The 23131-nt window shown below is 46.0% G+C and overlaps 1 protein-coding gene across 8 annotated transcripts in view; it reads left to right on the forward strand.

Annotated features, from left to right (window-relative positions):
• The window catches only part of LIMS1 (LIM zinc finger domain containing 1), a 52786-nt gene that overhangs the window by 12669 nt on the left and 16986 nt on the right, over window positions 1–23131 (forward strand). Inside the window, exon 1 of one of the 8 annotated variants that reach the window (XM_015849738.1) lies at window positions 8018–8035. The exons of 3 other annotated variants lie outside the window; for them this stretch is intronic. Coding sequence is in view for 2 of the 5 variants with exons in the window: in XM_015849703.2 (XP_015705189.1) it covers window positions 15958–16064 (107 nt within the window). In the remaining 3 variants the exon portion in view is untranslated. 4 more of the 8 variants (XM_015849726.2, XM_015849731.2, XM_015849703.2 and 1 more) reach the window with 4 other exon arrangements.

Genomic DNA, 23131 nt, shown 5'->3' on the forward strand with positions numbered 1-23131 from the left:
TATCCAAAGAAAAACTACTTACAAATGTCTCTGCCTGGTTGCTGTAAAACCCGACACGGCTTTCATTGCTGCAGGCTGTCCTTCCCTAGAGCATCTCAGGCTGATGAGTGACATTTTCCATTCCCATTTTTTAGGTTCTTAATCAAATTAGAACTGTTTGAGGCTGCCTGGAGAAGCTGTGGAAGTCCCACCTCTGGAGGTGTTCAAGGCCAGACTGGAGGTCTTGGGCTACCTGGTCTAGTGGGAAATTCCCCTGCCCGTGCCAGGGGCATTAGAACTTGGATGGGCCATTAAGTTTCCTTCCAACCAAGTCATTTTGGGATTCCTCCACCTTCCTCCTGGTCACCACTACCCATGCATCGTGAACTGATGGCCTGGAGCATCTCCCCTATGAGGAGAGACTTAGGGAACTGGGTCTGTTTAGCCTTGAGAAAAGAAGGCTGAGAGGGGATTGATCCAGGTTTATAAATACCTGAGGTGTGGGAGCCATAGTGGCGAGGCTGGTCTCTTTTCAGTAGTGCGTGGGGACAGGACTAGGGGTAATGGGATGAAACTGCAGCATAGGAAGTTCCACACGAATGTGCGGAAGAACTTCTTTACAGTGAGGGTGACGGAGCACTGGAACAGGCTGCCCAGGGAGGTGGTGGAGTCTCCTTCTCTGGAGATATTCAAGACCCGCCTGGACGCCTACCTGTGTGACATGGTGTAGGGAGCCTGCTTTGGCAGGGGGGTTGGACTTGACGGTCTCTAGAAGTCCTTTCCCATCCCTAAAATTCTGTGATTCTATGATTCTGTAACTGCAGCACTGGGAGCGGAGCCACCCAGCTCGGCAGTGTCAACACTGAGCCATGCATGGAACAAGACGGGGCTGTAGCTGCTGCATGGGGGGTCCCACAGCTAAGCTCCCTCCATCCAGCGCTGTGTTGAGATTTGTGTGCTGGGTTGGTTTTTTGTTTTTAAATAAATACTTCCTCTGCATTTTTGTTTTTTCTTCTAACGCTGAGAGAAGCCAAATTGTTTTTCCATGTGTGGCTTCAGATGAAAATGCTTTTCTTCCTCTTTTCCTTTCTGTCAGAAGAACTAGTGGGAAAAATTGTTGAGTGTTATTCAAGAATGGTATGTTGTTTTTTATCCCCCTTATGCTTTGCTCTTTACTTTGGACTGATGCCTCCTTTTTCAGTAGCAGATCAGAGCTACCGAAAAAGGCAGCTGCTAGACAGGCAATGTTCGTTATTGAGAAATTAATGTATTACTCTTTTCATACTTGACTGAAAGGGAAGCACCTCGTGCATGAACACAGTGGTTGCGCGTTCTTAACACTGTCATGATCTAGAAATGGTAATAAAATAGAGGCGCATTCAGCTGGCACTTCTTTGCTGTCCCGAAAGAATTCTGTTATGCAGTGTATTCAAAGCAGCTTGGCATCCTTGCAGCTCTTTATTAGTTTAGACAACAAGAAAGCTTTCGGAACTCCCTTCTTTCATTGGGATACCTCATACACAGAGCGAACGTTCACTTCTTATGATGTGCAACATCAGTGCATTGTGGTGTCTTCTGCAAACTCTGCTCAGACAAGAGTGCAAAAAGTACATCAGGGATTTTCTGGAGCTGAATAGTTGCAATACTTTCAGATCATTTGTAAATGTTGAATATGGAAGTCCCAGTTAAAGCAGTTGTCCTCTCAGGGCTTATGTATTCTTGATTTATTCCTATCGTTATCATAAGTAATGTACTATAAGGGAATGAATTATATAAATATATGTAATTGTAGGATGAGTTCTGGTACAGCCCTTTTACGTTTGCCCTATTTTTCACACATACAAAGACTGAGCAAATGAGCTCACGCCTTACCTCGTATTGCAGGAATAGTTAATGTTTATGTGCTGTTCAGAGTACCTGACACGCAACTGGACTTCATGACTGGCTGTTTTATGGCAATCAAAGTAAATGGAAGAAGAAGCTGGAATGTCTGTCATCAGAGGAAGGAAGTACAAACGATGCAGCTAAAAACCACTGTGGATTAGCCCTGAATTTAGATGTTAGTTTCTAACTACATGTTAGCAGCTGTTCTTGGGGGTGGATTTTGGGGAAGTCTCGGAGTAATACAGCAGGGAATAGGGAGCATGTAGAGACATGATCTTCTGATACCCAGCTCTGTTCTTTCCTGTCTCTCATAATTTGCCTGTAAATCTTTTCAGCTGACCTCAGATTGAAGCTACTGGGTCTCAGCAGTTGTCTGCTCATTGCCAGTAAGGCTCTTGTCACATAGAATGGCTTGGGTTGGAAGGGACCTCAAGGATCATCAAGCTGCAACCCCCACTGTCCTCATATCGTTGAGCACAGAGTGGGGTGCAGGACAGTGCGCTGGGGAGTGGGAAGAGAATATTAGAACTTCAGTAGTACACCTATTTATAATTAGATAGGCACGTAATGGGGGCAGGAGGGATGTGATGAAAACAGTTTCATCGAGACCACTGCTGTAGCACGTGGAAGTCTGCTCTTTTTCCTCTTTATTTGCTACCTGATGATGGCTTTGCTAAGATCAGCCCTCTGCAAACACAGCCGGGTGCCCAAAGAAAGGCCGTGGGATGGGAGGGAGGCAGCTGGCGGGCGGGGCTGTGCTGGGCTGGAGCTCTTGTCCCCGCCCGACCGCGCCTCGGGGTTCGAATTCCAATGGCCGCTCCTTCGCTGTTTGTAAAGCGCTTCCCCGCCCGCTCCAAATAATAATAGTAATAATAATGATAATTCTTACGGTGGTGTAAGAAATGTATGTGCCGGATGTCCCCTGCCCGCCTGTGTCCCCGCCCAGTGCTTTGAGAGCCGCCTTGTGAATACCAGCCCTGCTGGCTGCGTACTCAGCGGAGGTCGGACCTTAGCGCTAATAAATGCTTTGCTTCTCAGTCCGAGCCCTGCAGCCCATGCCCGAGTTCAACTGGTGTGAATTTTTCCTTCCTTTAACGCATGCTGGAGTTTTGACCTAGAAGTGATGCTGCCCCTGCTGTAAGTTCCCAGTCTACCAGCAGGCCACCTGCACTGCTGTAAAAGCACTGGCCTGGAAAATATGTCCCTGAATAAGCCACTCAGTGAGGGAAGGAGGGTGATGGGCAAGGTCTGGAAATCTGCTTGGGTGATGGAGCTGGGCAGGATGCTGATAGGATTGCTGCAGGTATATGACTTCAGTGCTGCTGGCCTGAAGGGGTTCCTGAGAGTTAATGCACTGAAATGCAAGACAGACCCATGGGTTAGATCGGGCTGGCCTGTGGAGAGGAAATGTTTAGGCTGCCGTGACCATCCAAAAGCATGTTGCTTGTATTTCCAGTTGGTTAGAAAGCCCCTCTGCTTGCAGAACACGAATCCTTATATGTCTTTGCACTCTTCATTTTCTCATCTTCCTAAATAGGGTGGGGAAAGACCAGGAGCAAAAGGCAGTGCAGCGGGTGAGGTGGAAGAGTAAACCCAGAAAGCTCTGTTACACACATGGTAGCAATTTCTGTTCTTACATATATAAATACCCCAAACCGTAACAAAAAAGTTCAGGGCAGTTTTACATTGACACAGATTTTTATTCAGAAGTTGAGACTCAGCAAAGTACTTTACAGTCATGGGAGAGGTTGTGTGGGGGAACGCTTGAAATTTTAAGGAGTGACTCACTGTATTTCCCCTCTGAACAAATAAGCTGTTTCACTGAGCTCATCTTTGCTGTTCTGATATGTAATAACTTGTTTTCCCCGCTGCTGCTGCCTAAATCTGTCCCTCTAGTCTTTGTCTTAAATGTAAACTTGTAAATGGTTCTTTGTAATGCTGCAGTCAGAAAGTTACTCAGAAGGTTTTAGCTGCAAGGATTCCCGCAGACAGCTGAATTACAGCATCATCTGTGCAGCTCCTTAATCTAGGTATGGAGCAAATTCCTCTTGAAAGGAGCTCAAGCTTTGCAGTCAGCAGGTGTTCTGGCTTGTCATCTTCTCCCCACACAGGTATTGATGTCCCAGCTGTCTCTGTTGGAGGAACAGCACTGTAGGTGCTTCCAAATGTGTATAGGTAATGTTAGGCATTGTTAGACTGTTGGATGCTCTGTATGAGTCATGGCTTCAGTGTTATCTCATTGCCCCTTCCAAGGCATGCTGGAAGCAGGACAGCCCATTGACACATATAATCATAGAATTACCCAGGTTGGAAAAGACCTTGAAGATCATCAAGTCCAACCGCAGCCTAACCATAGTACCCTAACTCTAACAACCCTACACTAAATCGTATCCCTAAGTACCACACCCAAACACACAACCAGGGATGGTGATTCAACCACCTCCCTGGGGAGCCTATTCCAGTTCCTAACTACCCTTTCTGTAAAGAAGTTCTTCCTAATATCCAACCTAAACTTGCCCTGGCGCAACTTGAGGCCATTTCCCCTCGTCCTGTCACTTGTCACCAGTGAGAAGAGACCTGCCCCACTCTCACTGTAAGCACCTTCCAGGTACTGGAAAAGGGCGATAAGGTCTCCCCTCAGCCTCCTCTTCCCCAGACTAAACAGCCCGAGCTTCCTCAGCCTCTCCTCGTAGGGCTGATTCTCCAAGCCAAGACACTGTTGGAGGAATCAGTTTTGCAGCACAAGGCTTGCTCTGCAGCCTGCTTCTGTGCTTCCAGCTTCATACAGCTGGCAGTGAATGCAGCCTGGATCAAAGTGAAATGTGTAAATAAGTCCTTAAAGGAGATTTATCTTCTGCTCTTTCCTTGCCACTGCACAGACTTAACTTTCCATTTTGCATTAGATTTTGTTTACTTTCCCTTGGCTGCCATTGTTAGACTTCTTAATCCTTAAGAGTAAAGTATAACAGTAATGTTGAGAAAGAATGCTTTTCTCAACATTAAAGTCCAGCAGTGTGATACAGTATCTGTAGTACTTTGGCTTAATAATATGGCTACGGAGCAAGCAGCAGCGCAGACACCACTGCAATGCTTGTTAATGATGCTTCCCTAACACCCATGCAAGATGTGTAAGCCTCATCTCTCCCTTGAAAGATATATCAGTTTGGACTCTCATCGGTTCTGGCTGTATTTCATAGGAAAGCACTTTTCAGTTTGGAAATGCTGGCTTGGATTAAATTGCCAGTTATGTGGCTGCTAGGGGAAAAAATAATAATAATAAAGTGTTTGGATGGGAATTCACTAGTGACAAGTGACAGGACAAGGGGAAATGGCCTCAAGTTGCGCCAGGGCAAGTTTAGTTTGGATATTAGGAAGAACTTCTTCACAGAAAGGGTAGTTAGGCACTGGAATAGGCTCCCCAGGGAAGTGGTTGAATCGCCATCCCTGGTTGTGTTTAAGAGCCGTTTGGATGTGGTGCTCAGGGATATGATTTAGCAGAGGGTTGTTAGAGTTAGGGTACTGGTTAGGCTGTGGCTGGACTTGATGATCTTCAAGGTCTTTTCCAACCTGGGTAATTCTGTGATTCTATGATTCTTGTTATGGCAGAGTCACACAAGAGGACCTTCCTGACTGCACAATACAGGAATTCCTCCTTTCTCATGTGCAGACAATAATTTGATCAGCCACTTGCATGCAGGAGATGGAAGTCAGCTTGTGAAGCTCACGGGTGTCCTTGCCTTGGAAAGGGTAGGAGCAGCCTTAAAGGGTGCAAGAGAAGGATCCGGAATGATCTTGGCAAGCTGGAGGGGGGATCCGTAATGAAGAGGCTGAAATTTCACAGAGAGAAGTGCTGAGTGAAGCACTCAAGAGGGAGAATTCAAATGGCTGCGACTTATCAAAAAGAGATCTGGAGTATGCATTGAATGCTTTGCATTATGACGGGCTTGCACAGCAAATCAGTCTTATTTTGGAAATGTTGTGTGTAAAATACAAAGGAGAGCTGACCTAGATTTTTTTTGAAAGGGCTGTGTATTCATCACTGGGACAGCCTAGGAGCAGTTCTGCCAAAGGAGGGTAACAGAGCAGCCTTGTTAAAGCCCAGAGGCAACTGAAAAGGGCTGGAGAAAGCGCAGCTAGTTGGTGCACACTGCTGTGCTGAAATCTAGGGACAGAGATGCTTCTACAGCTGGCTTATCTGTTATGGTTATATTTTAATGCGTCTGCAGACTCTGAGAGCAAATTAGGAGGAATCTGATAGCCCTGCCCAGGAATTAGAATTGCTTTCCTCACTGAACAGCAAGTTCTCCTATGGCTTATCCCCAGAAAGGAGATGATGCAGACAGTGGAGGCGAAATGGGGACCCTGATGTGTCTCTGATACACATGTCGCTTTAAGAAGGATGATCTCTTTCCTTTCTGGCCATGAGGATGCTGGCTTTAGGGGCTGGTTGATGCAGCCATTGGCTTTGTAAGTGAAGTCTTAACAGTAAGCAGGAGCAGGGAAGGATTAAAAGCAGGCAGCAAGATGGATATAAATGACTTCAGGGATTCAGAAAGTATCTGGTGTGTTATGCACATTGGTTCTGGGGCAAGATCTGTTGTTTCACTCTCCTGCTCAACAAGTGAAGTGCTGCTTCCACTTCTTCCAGGAGCACATCGGTGGAAAGGTCAAGCCCCTGTGCTGTTATTGCTGTGCTTGTTAGAGAAGAGGAAGCTTTTGACAGCTCCCAGCACCAAATACTTCCTCTGATCAGCTGTTTCTGGTGCAGCAACAGCATTTCTTTCAGAAGCTGTGTTAAATACTGCAGTTCTCAGTAGGAGAGAAACGAGTGTCTGTCCTCTCCTCATTTGGGAGCAAGCAATCTTTTAACTGGTGCTATTTGAACAGCTGCAGTTTTGGCTTCTTGTCCACATCCAGGTGAGGCTGGTCCTGACACCCAGCTTTCATTTGAAGGTATTCACCACCATCCCCTGGTTGCAAGCAGACACGAGACATGGAGTTAGTCTTTGAACGGCAGCTTTGACTGCACTGACAGGTCGGGGTGCGAGGGAAAACGCGGGGGACCCCATTTCTGGCTTCTAGTCCGGCTGTGCCCTCAGGACCTGTCGTGATATGACGGAGCAGGGCAGCCCGCAGCACTGCATGGCTCTCCGGCTCCACCTGTGGGGCCACACCGGTATCACCCGCAGACCCCCAGCGGCTACTGAGCGGGGTGCAGGGTAGGGCACGGGAAGGTGCTTGAAAGGTGCCTTAAATGGGGATTGGTTTGGGCAAAGCAAGAGCAAGACAGAAGCGGTGGGAGGGTTCGGAGCCTTTCTTCATAGGAGAGATGCTCCAGAAATGGAGAGATGCTTCCTGCACACTCCTTCCCTCCCTTGTGTTGAGGGTCACATGTATCCCACGCTCTACCTCAGCTGAATTCACAAAGCCATCCACCCCAAAACCTGTCCTGTTCTGCTGAGATGCATCAGCAGGAGGTGATTACAGAGGGGTGCTGCTCCTTGGGGCTGGAGCTGGAGATGAACGGTGGAAGGAGTGCAGTAATGGGGAAGGAAGAGCGGGGGAACCTAAGAAGAGGAACTATGCCCCATCAGTGATACAGAGCAGCTAGGTCAGCTCAGTCATCTCATGCCTACACCCTCAGCAAACTGGGACAGCTGAGACATGGAGACGTGCTTCCTTCTGCTTGTTTAACCCGAGGGGTGGTGATCTGAGGGTGACAGGGCAGGCAGCTGCAGGGTGTGACTGTCTGGCTTCTCTGCCAGCCCCAGCACTGCAGGCACCTTCAAAACATCCTCATGGGGAGATGCCCAAAATGCCCAAGGCAGGGAGAAGGATGGCAGACCTGTCCTGCAGCAGCCATTGGGACTTGTCCCCATCTTTGTGCTGCTGTTAGGACGCTGTTAACCCCAGTTGTGTAAGCTCAGTCATGCAGCATTAACTAGGGCTGTTCTTGTGGCCCCATACTTCAGAGTGAACAAAACTGAAAAACAGGCCTTACTCAGTCTGAATTCCTTAATAACTGACTCAAACCTGCTTCAAAGGGTGTTTGTTTAAAAGTTAACACACATTTTCCTAGTTCCTTTTTAATGATGCTTGGCATCTTCCTCTTAAGTCATGCGGCTTTTGCAGTCATCATGAATCAACTCACTCTCCTCAGCTTCCTATGAAAGTACGTATGAGCAATGGAGGAAATAATATGCATTGCAATAGTAAGTGAAGCCTTTATTTCATTCTGTAATGCAGCTGTTTCATGGTGATTTTCTTCATCCTCGATAACAACCTTGACATGCTTCTTTTAAGAAACAAAGCTGCAGCTTGTCCTTTCTTCTAGGTTAGCAGCCGTCTACTGATAAATTTAATACATCTCTGCTGTTTTTATGCTTGAAGGGCCTTCGACGGAAGAGATAAGGAGTTTATATGAGGAAGCACTGTGTGGTTGTATAGGAAACAGCAGCTTGGAAAGATAACTTACATTGTTAAGTTGCCCAGAGAAAAGGGTTAGTGATAAAATGAAGTGGCCTAAAGACAGAAATAGAAGGAACCAAAGGCAGGGTGTAGGGAGACATGGTGAAGGGAAAGCAAATGTAGTGTCTACTGGTGTGAAATAGCATTATTTGATGCATGCATTCAGAACTGTTAAGAAAAGGTTAATGAGATGAATTCATTTCCTGACAAAGATCTTGCAAGAAGGAATTAAACACTGTGTAACAGACTTAAGAGATGCACTGAATATTGCAGATGAATATACTAAAGTGTTCTAAGTATGTCCTTGGAGATGCTCAAGGCCAGGCTGATCTAGTGGTTGGCCACCTTGCCCCTGGTGAGGGATAGTTCAATATTTGTGGATAGAAAATATGAAGCCTTTGAAATGATTCTGCTCACTCTGTCCAATGTAAATGGAATAAAGCTACCTTTAAGCAGGTCGGACAATACATGAGAACTGCATTTGTGTAATTAGTTCTATGTAACCAGCTACAAGTCACAAGGCACTTAATGAAGAGCACCTGGGGAAAATACTGGCAGGTAGATCTGCTCTTGCATGTTCCCTAGAGCCATGCTGATGAGTGAACCAAACTCACTGTGTGTCCTTTGTGGTGGCTGTGGCCTTGTAAGCCTTCTCTTTACACAGCTCTGGCCATTCTGTTTCTCTGCTTTAGCAAGTGGTTGGACTAGATGATCCTCACAGGCCCCTTCCAGCCGCTGTGGTTCTCTGTGATGTTGCTGCTTTAGCCTATAAAGGATTGTGTGGGGCCTGTGAAATGGTGTCAACAGATTCAGATTTCTTTAGGAAAACTGAATTGGGCCTATATCCACACTCCAGCAGTGTTCAGCTGAGCATCTTGGTCTCACTAATCTGCTCTAGGAGGTGCAAATTGTTTTCTGTTCCCAGTTAGGCCTTGCCCAGTGCCAAGGCTGGCAGAGAAGGGCAGTGGCCTTCCAAGAAGTGGAGAGTAAAGGTGGCTCAGAAAAGAAGAAAATCAAAGCGTTTTATTCATTTCTAAGCTGGTGTGAGAGTGAGGAGAGAGGAGTTTCTCCTTCCATTTGACATTGGTGGAGGTTTTGCTGTTGGGTAGGTTGACTGTGCTGCTGCTTACCTGTGAGGCCAGGCGTTGTTTTTCCTAACTGAAGACCTGAGTCACTTTTGTTCTTTGAGATTTCCGGGTCTATGTGTAGTGTTATTGCCTGTTCCTTTGCTTTTTGACCCCTGAATGAGGACACCCTTGGAGACAACCTTGTGCTGGATATATGGGCCCCTTCCAAAACCCTGTTCTAGAATCATCCACAGTTCATGCCTTAAGTTGTGCCAGGGCAAGTTTAGGTTGGATATTAGGAAGAACTTCTTTACAGAAGGGGTGGTTAGGTACTGGAATAGGCTCCCCAGGGAGGTGGTTGAATCGCCATCCCTGGTTGTGTTTAAGAGCCGTCTGGATATGGTGCTCAGGGATATGATTTAGCAGAGGGTTGTTAGAGTTAGGGTACTGGTTAGGCTGCGGTTGGACTTGATGATCTTCAAGGTATTTTCCAACCTGGGTAATTCTATGATTCTGTGATTCAGCCTGTAAGAATGAGGTAATCCACCTGAGAACTGCTGGTGTCAGCATAAAGTAACCAAAAGTGAAGGTATGCCTCAGAGATGAGTCCTTGGGATAGCAGGACATGTGTAAGATGAGAACATCTGAATGGTGCCAAGAAGTGGATCTACAGCTGTTGGCTGTTCCCTCTGCAGGCGGGGTAGTTTTGAACTTCTGTCATTTTAGATATACAGGTGATATAATTAAAGCTATACTCCTCCTTCAGGGGAGAGGATTTGCATCTTGTGGTAGTTTTGGAATGGCCAATTTGTGGGATGGATTTTGTGGAGCTGAAACAAGGAATTTCGATGTATTTGTTCTTCACTGTGAATTTTTTACAGGGTGAAAGAAGGAAGTGGTTGACTAAGTCACTTTTTTTTCCCCCCTTTATCACAACTACCAGTAATAACCACGGGGAAAACGTGCAAACAGTGAGTATGCAGTGTAAAGCTATATATGGAAGAAGGCTGCTTATTGTGAACCTGCAGTCAGCGAGGCTACACCCTGTCTGTAAGTGTCCACCCGCTTGTGTTTCTGTCTGTCCCTGCCTGCTGCTTGAATGCAAGCCTAAAGTTTGGCGATGTGTTATATGGTCTTTTAGTTACTTGCAGGGAAGATCTTATGAGCAGAAGCCATGCACAGAACAGTGATAGATGCAGTTGGGAAGAGGATGAGTGATAGTTTATCCTGCTGGGTTATATCACTGCTAAAAGCAAGCAGCACCGATTCAGAGCTTTGATGGAAACCTTCATCGCTCTTGAAATGTGTGGAGGTGTCCTGGTGTTCTCTTTAAGCTCCTGCTTATCTGGAGGGTTTTTAGGGAAAGCATTTTGTACTCATCCAGGCTCACAGAAGAGAAGATTCAGGGATGGTCTGCAGATGCATCTCACTGCTCACAGCTTTGGGCGACCGCATTCTTATTATCGCTCACTGGGATGGGGAAGAGGATGTGTTTTGGAAAGACCACCATGTTGTGACTGAACCTCAAAGTGTGATTTCAGTGGGAGGAAGGGATTAGTCCCAGCTGGTGCAGAAGTTGTCTCCTCTGGTGCGATTTGAGGTAGTTCTTTATGTTCAAATTCAGTTGCTCTGCCAGAGAAGCAAACCTTCTCAGCTGGGGCATCAGTGCTTTTTAGGTATATTTGCGCCAATATAGGAGTCCTTGGTATGTTTGTCATATGCTTTAAAATGGTTAAAATCTGTATGAGGTTGTATTTTTTCTTTTCTCTGCTGAATCCAAAAATAATGTCTTCAGCGTTAAAGAGGGAGTGTTTCCATTTTACATTATTCATAATCTTCAGGATGAGTTATTTCTGTTTCTTTTGCACTGTGAACTTCTTTTCTGCTATGGAGTTTTTTGCAGGGATGCGGAGGATAGATATTAATAACTATGAAACTAAAAGGTGTCTGTGTGTGTGTGTATACCGTACATATATGTGTGTGTGTGTGTGTGTGTGTGTGTGTGTGCACCTTACCTATATTTCTTATGTCTTCACGTGCATTCAATCACGTTTTTCTATACACAAAGATATGTCTTGGATTCTGTGTAAAAGGGTATATTAGTTTTTACTTTTGAAATCATTAACTTCTGATCTCTTAAAGGTGTTACATTTGGTACATTACTGAAGTCATAACCTCTAAGAACCACTGCTTTCTACCTTTCTTGGAAATGCTGGTCAGAGCAGAAGACCTCTTTTTAAGTATTATTCTGACAGGTTGAGGGAGCTGGGCTTGTTTTACCTGGAGAAGAGAAGGCTGCAGGATGACCTCATTGCAGCCTTTCAGTACCTAAAGTGAGCCTATAAACAGGAGGGAAGGCAACTCTTTGAGAGGGTGAATAATAGCATGACAAGGGGAAATGGTTTTAAGTTGAAGGAGGGAAGATTTAGGTTGGATATTAGAGAGAAGTTCATTACTATGAGAGTGGTGAGGTGCTGGCACAGGCTGCCCAGAGAGGCTGCTGTCTGACTTAATGAAGCACATTTTGATCCCTATGCAGCTCTTTTTGAGCGCAGAGAGGAATAATGGAATTGAGCAGCAAGGCAGCATTTCCCCAGCAGAGGGAGGTGTTGTAAAGCTTAGCCTTAAGCTGGACTCTGCTTGCTGGAGACAAATGGGTGTTTTACAGCTGAATTTTATGCATTCGTTGGGCAGGTCAGGGGGTGCAGAGCCCCGGGGGAGGCAGCCAAAAGAACTTGATTCGTGTCCAGATCAACAGAAGATTTTTTCCCACACTCGCTCTTAAATTTTTATATTCTTACTCTTGAAATACCATTTGCTGAAAGCTCGATGGCGAGGTGCTGTCCGTATGGCCAGAGCAGAGGCAAGGAGGGCTGCCCATCCTCACCACAGCACCCATTGGTGGCTGCCTCATCAGTCTGCTGCCCCCTTAAACCCCAAAGTGCTTTGTTGGATTGAGTCAGCCCCTGCCTGGGTGGGCAATGAGAGCACCAACATGCAGCTTTGTCCTTTACTATTTTTACAGCAGGGAGGTGCAGCTGTAGAAGTAGTTAAAAAAGACAGCAGCTACTGGCAAATTGCAGCACTTGCACTTTTTGGCTGGGTATGGATGTCAGTCCAAGTACGGCTTTGCAGTAGATGAAGCGCCCCACGCTTAGTGCAATCCACATATTAAATATGCATACTTCAGGCTTGATTGATTGTTAAGTTGAGCAGGGTAAGAAACAGCCAAGCAGATGTTGGAGTCCCATTAGACACAAGGAAGGAAGCATGTAATTAGGCAATTATTTAGCTCCTTGAATCAACAGTTTAGGCTCCCACGAAGCTTTGAAATTTTCTTTTCAAGGTTCGAACGCTTAGATCTGTGGCTTGATTTCTCTCTGCTCATTTCCTTTTATCTTTATCTGCTCCAGCACTGGCCCAAGGCGTGGGGCAGGATTCCTTGGCACCCAGAGCCATATGCTATATGGACAGCAAACCGGGAGCACAGCTGCTTCTTGTGTCAGTGGGAAGGCTCTCCAAGGAAAAACATAGAAAAGAGAGAAGTTGTTGTTTTTTATTTATTTTATTCTTAATCTTGAGTCCAAAGAGTGTTTTCCTTCCAGACTTTGTGAGAAACAGCTGAAAACCAGCACTCTGGATTCATCCCTCTTGAGAAACTCATCCCAGTGATAAGCTGGGTGAGCGATGGGGGATGGAGAAACAATGTGGGTGGAGATATCTGCTCTCCCTCCCGCCCCCACTGCTGCCACCTTTTAACTGTGTGTGCTCTGGAGGCAATTTGTATACTCTCCTTGCAATGCTCTTTGGATTTATTTCTTTTGACCTTTTGTTCTGCCCTGTAAACAGCTTTTCCTATCACTCTGAAAATCTCCAAACTGAATTTAATTGAAATTGGGTGGTCTGCTCAATGTTAAAAATACAAGGATGTGCCACTGGAGTGGAAAATAAAGATCGGTAACATCGATAAAGGCTTCCCTGCATGGACTGAGAATGCTGAGACCTTGTCTTCCCTACTTTCTGTAGTTTATGTTCATTCTCTACACATAAGAACTCATCGAGTAATGCGCTGATTAGAAGAACTTGGTGTTTTGGGGTTTTGTTATTATTATTCCTAATTCTACAGTGTGGGTTTTTAGTGTCATGAATTATCCTTCTCAACACAGATGTGACATAACAAGATAAATGCTTTGTAGGGGTTAAGTGAAAAATCGAGGATGACCCTTTTACCACATAATATGGGATGCATGAAGGACTGCATCATTTCTGTTTGGGTTTTGTCTTTTGCTGCTTAGACGCAGGTGAGTATTTCCCTCTCACAGAACGCTGACAGTGTGGTGCTTATTGTGACCTTCCAATACTTGAAGGGATCATATAAACAGGAGGGGGAACAGCTGTTTTTGAGTGTTGAGAGTGATAGGACAAGGGGGAATGGTTTTAAACTGAGACATGGGAGGTTTAAGTAAGATATTAGGAGGAAGTTTTTCACACAGAGGGTGGTGACGTACTGGAACAGGTTGCCCAAGGAGGCTGTGGATGCCCCATCCCTGGAGGCATTCAAGGCCAGGCTGGATGTGGCTCTGGGCAGCCTGGTCTGGTGGCTGGCGACCCTGCACATAGCAGGGGGTTGAAACTAGATGATCACTGTGGTCATTTTCAACCCAAGCCATTCTATGATTCTATGGTGACTATCAACCAGACCAAAAGCAGAACTTTTTCTTTGGAGGAAGGAGGAAGGCTGCTTGCATGAGCAAGGAGGTGTGCACTGAAATTAGAAGGCTGAATCTTCAAAGTGCAGAACATAAAAGGAGGCGATGTATTGCTGGTAACAAGAGGAGCGGTGGTAACTTGGCTGGTCCTCAAAAATTCCCCTGGAATGTGAAAGATCCAAGTAGCCCCATCCTATGCAGGAGGAATGTAAGAATGTAATCTCTAAGAACAGAATTATAAACAGAAGGTAGAGGCTAAAAGGCCGGAGAGGGAAGGGGGGCAGTAGGCACTTGCCTGGGGAATTCTTCCTGCGGAGCTGTCTCCAGCTGCGTTGCTTTCGGGAAACCTTTCAGCAAGTTAGTGGGCTAAAGGCATTTGCATTCTCCAACACCTCACTGGAAACCATCTTTACAATGTGTATTTGAAATGGAACTTTGCATTCGAGCAGCTTCAGACTTGAAGCCTCCTTCCTCATGAGGATTGGTGAAAGATCCCACAGGGCAGGAGTGTGGCTGTGGAGCTCTTGTTGACGTTTCAATGTGTGCAGCCTTTTGAGCATCGCATAAATCACTCTGAATCTCTCCAACCATCATCTGTTTGGCATGTTATGGGATTCCACAGTAATTTCTCTTTTTCCATCGTGCAGTTTTAGATTATATTTTGATGACACTCTGGGCTGAAGCACGTTCTTGGTGTACGAAATTACTGTGCTTGGGTTCTGTCTGGAAATCTTGATGTAACTGATAAGGAGGGACTTTCTCATTAGTACATATTTGACACTTCCCTCCACTACCAGGATTACAGTAATGCTCTCTCCTATGTATTCCACTACATAGTAAATACTTTAACAATAATCTTTGAAATTCACACCAAATAGATCGTTTCCTTTCCTAGACAAAGTGTTGGGTTTCTCTGCTTTTATTAAATGTGAATCCTTTAAGGATAAAACAAACAACCCTTTGCATTACAAGAGTGAGAACTGTGAATTCAGGGTTTGTTTGTGCCATGAATAAAATCAAAGCAGTGTGAATGTTTTGTCAGTAGCAATGAGGTTTTTTTCCCAAAGCCGCTTTCCAGTTCAAATGAAGACTTTCATTACTAATGGAGAGGGGATGCACGGCTTTGCAAATCTCTGCTGGCCACCTTCCTGTCCCACAGGAAACCTTCAGCGGTTTCATTCCTGCTTTGCAACCGACACAGGCGATGCTCCATCACTGTGACAAAAGACAGGGGGTTGTGTTCTGGTCGCTGAGAGTGAGAGGTGGGGGAAAAGGTTGTTATCTGACCAGCGCAGTGTTACTGTGCTTCCAGAACAGTATTTCAATGCTGATTTCTGAAGTTACCTTGCTGCAGTTTGCTGGATGAATCTCTGTATGAGAGTTCACTGACATGCTTGAGTAGCTTCATGTTTTTATAGCTCTTATAAGTTTCTTTGTGTCGTAAATTACAGCGAGGAAGTGGACTTTCTTTTTTTGCCCCTTTTTTTTGTTCAGTGCTGGCCAGGTTGTACCATTAGCACCTCACACACCAGACCGCTCCTGTCGCAACGTAAGCGAAGCAGCGGGGCACCGGGCAGCCTGTAGCGGCCATCCCCGAGGTGTGATCAAGCGATAAAGGAAATGTGGTGCCCTGCAGGAGGGTGTGTACCTATGAGGAACAGGAAGCCAGAGGCGGCTGCCTGCCTGCAGAGGTTCACGGCTCCGGCAGCGCAGGTGTGCAGACGCCGAGCCTCTTCTCTCCGGGCGTCTTGGCAAGGAGGCTCATCTGGAGGGGAGGAAGACAACCCAAAGCCAAAACAACCCCCCACCCCCCTCCTCAACAACAACACAAAAGCTCTAAGTAGAGAAATATGACAGCCCTGCAGCTGAAGGAGCTGTCACAGTCAGGTCTGTACAGGAGGAGACGGGATCGCCCGGATAGCGTGGGGCTGCATGTGTCGCAGGAGGAGAAGCTGAGGTGAGTGTGGAATCAGGGGCAGGGCCGGGGCTGCCAGCAGGCACAATGCCGGCACGACTGCGCTGCACGTGTGCAGTCCTGAAACATGGGAGAATGTAGCAGGAGGGATATGGGAAACATACAAGGACCTTGTGGCAGCGTGACCGCCTTCTGCGTGTGGGATGGGTCGCTGCCAGCTGATGGTTGCACCTTTGCCTCCCCTTTGCCAGCCGGCACTTACAAGCCAGTAACTTGCCACAACTTTGCTTGTTTAGGATTGGTTTTTTTTGTCATCCAAAGCAAGGAGAGCGTGGGCTCCCCAAGCCAGGACTGGCAGTAGCAGGGAAAGGCAGGTTGCCTCCCCAGCTCACAGAGGTGCTCTTAAGGGATGGGCTGAAATGCAACCAAGCCGCTGGGCCCAGCCATAGGGATGGAGGGCAAGCAGAAGTTGCTGGCTGGGGCCATCTTCCTGACACTACGGCCTCCTGAGCCTGCGTGGGGCTTTCTAAGAGCCTCTGCTCAGAGCAGAATGAGGCTGTGTGTAAGATGAGCAAGCGCAGATATACTTGTGAAAAGTAGAAATGCTGAGTTGATTTTTTCTCAGTATGCTTAGCACAAAAGCAGCATGTTTCCACGTCAGGCTCCCCGGAAAAGATTCTTGTGTGAATGCTAACAGTAGCATTGGTGGAGAGGAAGCACTTCCTATGCCCCAATGCCTTTTCTTTGGTTTTATTTTTAGAGTGTTTTTCATTGTGGATATTTGTGCATCTCATTGGAGGAGTGTGTAACTTACGTGGGTTTTGTCACTGCACTTTCATTACCAGTTCCAGGACAGGCATTTGGATTTGGGAGATTTTTACCCGTTATACGTTCTCAGCATCTATTTTGAGTATTAATTCTAAGTGAATCTCATAAATGGGCTTTTATTAGCTCCGATTGATACTATACTCGTGTGATTATAGAATAATCACGCTTAATAGATAAAGATGCATACAGACTCTCGGCTGTATTTTGTTTAGTTTCTTTTATGCAGCGATAACTGTGGGGAAGAATAAATCTTACTGGGGAAGTGAAAACTGCTTTTTACAGCTTATAGATGAAAATAGGCCGTGGTGTTTCTCTTGCTTACAGCAGCCTGCTCTGTGCACGCAAAGGTGGGAACCGTTTGTGGGCGGGGATGTATTGCCTGCATCAATATGAATCTGAGTGGTTTGATCCTTTCCTGAGCCTCTTCCGGTTTAAGACAAGAAATATCAGGCAAGGATTGATCTTACAAATAAAATGCAAGCAGGCAAAGTGGCAAATCAGGGCACTGGTGAATCAGGTCAGGACAGAGGACTGGGCTCCTGTTGTGCTTGTTGCTACCTTGAGCAGTGGGTGCTTAGTCAAAGTAGACCTTGATCCCTCTGAACCCGTTTTATTCTATTTCAGTCCGTGTTGCCAGGTAGCCTTATGTTATGATTTCTGCTGCATTCTAATCGACAGAAGGCTGTGATACTGTAACTATAAAATGGTGCCATAACAACAGGGCCAGAAGCAATCAAAGTGAAGAGAAATAGTCCTTTGATTTTCTAAAACTGGAAACCTCTGGCTTTTGTCATGTGCTCCTCCCTCCCCAGTGATACTGAGATACCTGTCCTTACCACATGTATCAGGAGTATCTAGAGTCCACAAGAAAGACAAGAGGTTTCTTTCATGTCTGCTAAATATAGCTTGCCATCCTCCTTGCCTTTGTCATGCCCTCCTGTGTTTTCTCCCTGGAGCTCTTTGTTCTGTGAACATGAATCCAGATGTGCTACATAATATCAGCCCTGAGGAGCGGAGTACTGTAACCTTCTTTCTCAGTTAAACTACTGTATTTTTCTAATCCTGGGCCAAAAGGTACTTGACTTGGTCATTTCCTTAGGGTTTCCCATACTTAGGGCGCAGGGCTGCAAAGCACTGTGCTCCGTCTCCTAAACATGTACAGTGCATATGTATGTACTACATTTCCAATAACCTTAGTTTCTTGAAACATTTCTTTTTACAGCATAAAAATAGGTTCCTCTGTCAACATAGCCTCGTGATAGGTTGTGTGCTGTGAGATTCTAAGCTCCATAACAGGAAGCTGACCCTCAGCTTCTGCATCTGTGCCCACACTTCAGCCAAAGGTTTGACCCCATCATTGTCTCTCAGATCTGCTATTTAGTTTATAATGAGTCAGTCTCTAAGCACATTTCCCTCAGCCTTTTCCAGGAAGGACCATTGCAGTATAGCTGGGCTCTTACCATTAAGTTCTGTAGTTTACATTAAAAGTTGAAAATAACTTTTTACACTTCACAGAGTCATCCAGCAGCATGCTGAACATAAGTGCCATATCATCTTTAAGGGCACTCACACAGCGTTGGCTGTCTGTAGGGCCTGAGGGGGCTGGGGAGCTCCAGTCCACCCAGTGGAGGAGAGCAAAGCCATTTCAAGGGAAGCCACTCATAGCCATAAATAGCGAGCTTCCAGCTCAGTGAAATAGGGTAGGGCAGATCTCTGAGGGCACAGCACTTACTGAACTGTGTGCAAGCTGGGAAATGAGCTGCTTTTTTATTATTATTGATACATTCTCTGAATTGAGGGAAAGGCCCACGGATGGGTACAGCTGTGTGAGTAAGTTGCTGTTTCTATACTGGCAATCCTGACTTCCTGCTGGGATTGTTCAGCCTCCTGCCTGCTTGCACACACTGGCTCCAGGCATGTGGATGTGCCCCAAAATTTCATGCACAAAGACTCCCTCGCAGATGAAATTGGAGACATAAGCACATTTTTACACCCCACTCAGCCTTGGGGGGATAGACTGTACTGCAAAGCTTGTAAGTGAGAATAAAAAGAAATACATGAATACTTCACCCCCCATCCCTCCCCAGCTCCAAGACAGTGGCAGTGTGGTAGGGCTGAATGGCTCCCTTGCCTTTTGAGATGCTGGGGGTTGTGTCACAGGTCTCCTCAGCCTGCTATCGAGAGCCTACATGCAGTAGACAGCAAATAGGTGCAGGTGTTTCAGCCACATGTCCTGCCCAATGACTTTCTGTCCCTGAAGTCAGAAAGAACAGATCTGTAAATGGAAACCTTACCAAAAAGGCCAGTGGCATCCTTGGCTCTTTGGCTCATCTGCTAGATGCTCTAATTGAAGAGAGCACTTGTCCGTGTAGATGTAGCATTGAGCTTTTATTGCTATTAATTATGGTAGCTTCCAGACAGCAAAAATGTGCTTCATGGTTCCATTTTAATACTGCCGTACTTGGAGTTTGTGAGATATCCAAATGACTTGAGGCTGTGCTTTTCATTTGTGCCTAACATTTCATTGCTTGAGGGGTTAAAATAACTCACATCGAACACACCCTATTTTTCTTGCCTTCTTGCTCACCCCTTGTCTCTCAGATTGCATAATAACTCCAATGCAGTTCTACCTGACTTGCTCACCCTGACTATCACCTCCTGTGACTCCAAATGACTGGAGGTTACTGCCTGCGTGACAGAAATTACTGCTTCTCTTACGTTTGCCTTATTGTAACAGCCAGTGATTTCCGCAGATTTGTTGAGCATCAGTGATTATAGCAATTAGGATCTTGATTGCTCTGAGAGCATTATCTGCGGAAGTACAAATTTCCTTTTGCTTTTGATTTCGTCTGTTTTGATAGCATCTTATCAAACATTCCTCGCAGAAAATATAACGTGATTGCTCATTATTCCTCGTGACAAATTAGTTCTCCTTTGAATGCAGTCCGTCACGCCGGACTGAATTTACGCATGGAATTATTCTGCAGAGGAGAGAAGGCTACATTGTGAAAGCTAATATGTAAACGTCACAGCCTATTAAATTACCAGCGTGCAGGCACTGAGGAAATCAAGCTTGAGAAGGGTGCAATACTGGGTTCCTCTCCTGTTTTTCTCTTCCGGTGTCTCTCAGCTGTTCCACGTGCCAGTCTGACAGGTGTCCTCGAGGGACCTGTGTTCTGTTCCATGACGCTCTCCAGATGCAGGAGCAGCTCTGGCGGTGCCCAAGTGCAGGAGACAGACAGAGAGACCAGGCCTTTTATGGGGCTTCCCAGGGTGGTAATCCCAGCTTGCAGCCAGTAGTGACCTCAGGGCTCCCCAGACACTCTGTGACATTCTCTGATTCTTTTCTCATCTCCTAGTTCCTCCACTCTCACCTTGCACCCAGGAATCTTGGGGTGCTTCCCAAGTACAAACGATGCTCTGAGTTTTGGTGTGTGTTATCCTGTGCTTACTTGCAATGTCTGCATCCCATCCCAAACAGCTAATAAAATACAGGATGAAGACCCTTGGTTTGTGTTACACTAAATTTTATGGTTGTCACGATGGAGTATAAAGGTACTGCTACTTTGGATTAGCTTTATCTCTCAATATATGACTCATACGTGACTCTTATGAGCACAAATTGCTTCTGCTATTCCCTTTCATCTGTTGAATATTAGCGCCAGTGCTTAATTTTGCTGTAATAATTGCAGATGGCTTAGCTGCCTTCCCTCCTGCTGGTTTTAAAGCTGGGTGATACAGCAGTGAGCATGTGAAGGAAAAAATGGGAAACCAAACCCCAGAATGACTCACAATTGCAATTTAATTTGTGTGTGAGTGAAGAGAATTAAAAGAGGAACAGCTGAAAAGACGTTTCCTTTGCCACATGCTGCCTTCTACCCCAAACAAACTATTCAATTCAGGAAGTGAAAAGCTTCATTGTTATAAGCTAGAAAAACGCTAGATAAACAGACTTAAGGTGAAAAAAATTCTGCTGAAGGTGCAGATTAGTGGCAGTATTGAGAAGGATTTGGGAGGTAAGCAAGTGCTGTCCCCCAGCACCTAGGCTGAAGGTCAGTCCTTAGCGTGTTGTCTCCAGTGGCGACATTGCTATAATAAGAGCATCATTTACAGCCAAAAAGTCTGCTGCTGGCTGTCATTTCAGCCCTATAAGGAACTTCGCAGCCATCATGGAAGTCTTTCCTGGCAGGCTGGGTATTACGTTTAGTCAAGGAATTAATTATAGCTCCTGGGTGAGCTGTTCAGGTCAGAGGGCTTGGTCTGTAAATGCATTAGTTCCAGGCAGTGCCAGCAGACAGCGAGGGCAGGAGCAAAGGCTGATATCTCCCTTTGCATGAAGGATTCAGGGATGTATTTGTAGTGAACTTCGGTAGCGGGTGATATGAACTGAATATTAGTGCTAGGGAAATGTTATTTTTGAGGGAAAATTTCTTGAGTTTTGAAACATCAGGAGATGCAAAACTCAATTTTGCACTTTTGGACTTTAAATTCATTCCTTAAGGAAGGGATGAGGAGCACACATACACTTAGTTGTAATTTGCTTACAATTGTCTGACCGCATTCAATTCTCCTTCACTTTGCTTTCAACTGTGGGTCTCTTTGAGAGGTTAGATGTGCAGTCCCTATCAGTGAGTGCGATAAAAATATTGCTCTCCCTTTCTATGAACCCTGGTAGGGACTGATTTCTCCCTGTGCTTGTATAGCTGATGAAAAGAGCTGTGTGGGAAGGTGCTGCATACCTGATTATTCCAGTTGTATTCATTTCCTTATGAAGAGATGGAATGTGAACCTTCTCCGCTTGCAGAGACCAAAGCATATTTTGGACATGTTTATACTGGAATACGTTTATATTGAACTATTTGCAACAGCTAGAGTTGCCTTTCTGTTTGCCCTGCTTAAACTCCCACCACAGAAGCTTAATCATGCTTTCTGTGGCTAATGCTAAATGATGAAACTTTTAGGAGCGCGTGGAATTCACCTGGTTTTTATTGCAGTGGTTTCAAGGTGGTTTTCAATCCTTTTCAACAGAAGCAGAGCAGTGCTGGGCACATGATGATCCTACATATAGCATATATCTTCGTTATAGAAAATATTTACTCCTTCTTTCCAATTGCGTGTAGAGATGAGAAGTTACAGCATGCAGAACCCAAGAGTGTTTTCAGTTTCAGTAAAGAAGACATAAAAGACCAATTAACACTTAAAAGGTCAGTGCAGAGATTAGCATGTGGCACTACAGAGTCGCGGTGGTTTCAAGGCAAAGCTTCTCCTCTAGTTATTCTGCATTTTGCATGCAACAGTTAAAGTGAATTCACCCCCTACCTCTGTGGGAAGGGGAGGGCTGCGCTCTGTTTGCTTTCCAACCCGATGGGGTGCTTGGCTTCCTGAAAGCAGTGGTGATGCAGCAGGTTTGCTCTCAGCCAGCAGCGTTATTTCAGGGCAGCGGGCAGACTGCCAAGCAGCAGCTGCTTTTGCCAAGCACCTTGTTTGGAGCAGTGACTGCTGAGCACTTCTATTTGGGGAATGGAGCAAGGCGCTCAACAGGGCTCGCAGCCTCCCGGCCTTCTCTGTAAGAGTCCCTGTCTGCTGGCACCAGCAGGCAGTTTTTCCTGGTGGGAGTGGAGACACCACAAAGCGGCACATTTGATTTCCCTGCTGTTTTTCACAGCAGCAGTCGTACACTTCCCCTCCTCTCTCTGCCTTTTTCTCTTGTTGCCTTCTCAGCCATCAGCTTTGGCATCTGCAGAGACCCCCATGTGCCAGTGGAAGCCAGTCTGTCAGCTTCCTCCCTGCTTACCTCCTCCAGTTCAACACTGGCTTCTCCTTATTCTCACTACCAAGGCATGTAGGAATTGATCCAGCCCTGGGGGATGCCAGCAGCCCCTCCTGGCCTGGTGGCTCCTCACTCCCTGGTCTGTGGCACCTCAGGGTTACCTTGAGTTACTGGTGAAGATACAGAGGGTCTTAGTCAGCCCGGTGTAGATCATAGCAGCAAAGTGACAAAAAAAGAGAGAAAGATGATCAGTTACTGTGCCTTTGTGGATTACCAGACCATCCCAGTAGAAACTATGTTTTGTTTTGGTAGCCTGAAGGCCCTTTTTAAACTCCTGGCAAGCTCCTTTCTTCCCTCCCGGGGAAGGAGTCAGGAGTAACTCAGTTGGCAGCAGTGCCAGCAGCCTGCAGAACAAGTCTGCTTTAGCCAGAAGGCACATCGGGGAGCACAGAAGACATGGGTGCTGCAGCAGGAGGAGGAGAAGCCTTTCCCTCCAGCACTGCTTCCCACA

The sequence above is a fragment of the Coturnix japonica genome, chromosome 1 (assembly GCF_001577835.2).
Source record: "Coturnix japonica isolate 7356 chromosome 1, Coturnix japonica 2.1, whole genome shotgun sequence".
NCBI lineage: Eukaryota > Metazoa > Chordata > Aves > Galliformes > Phasianidae > Coturnix > Coturnix japonica.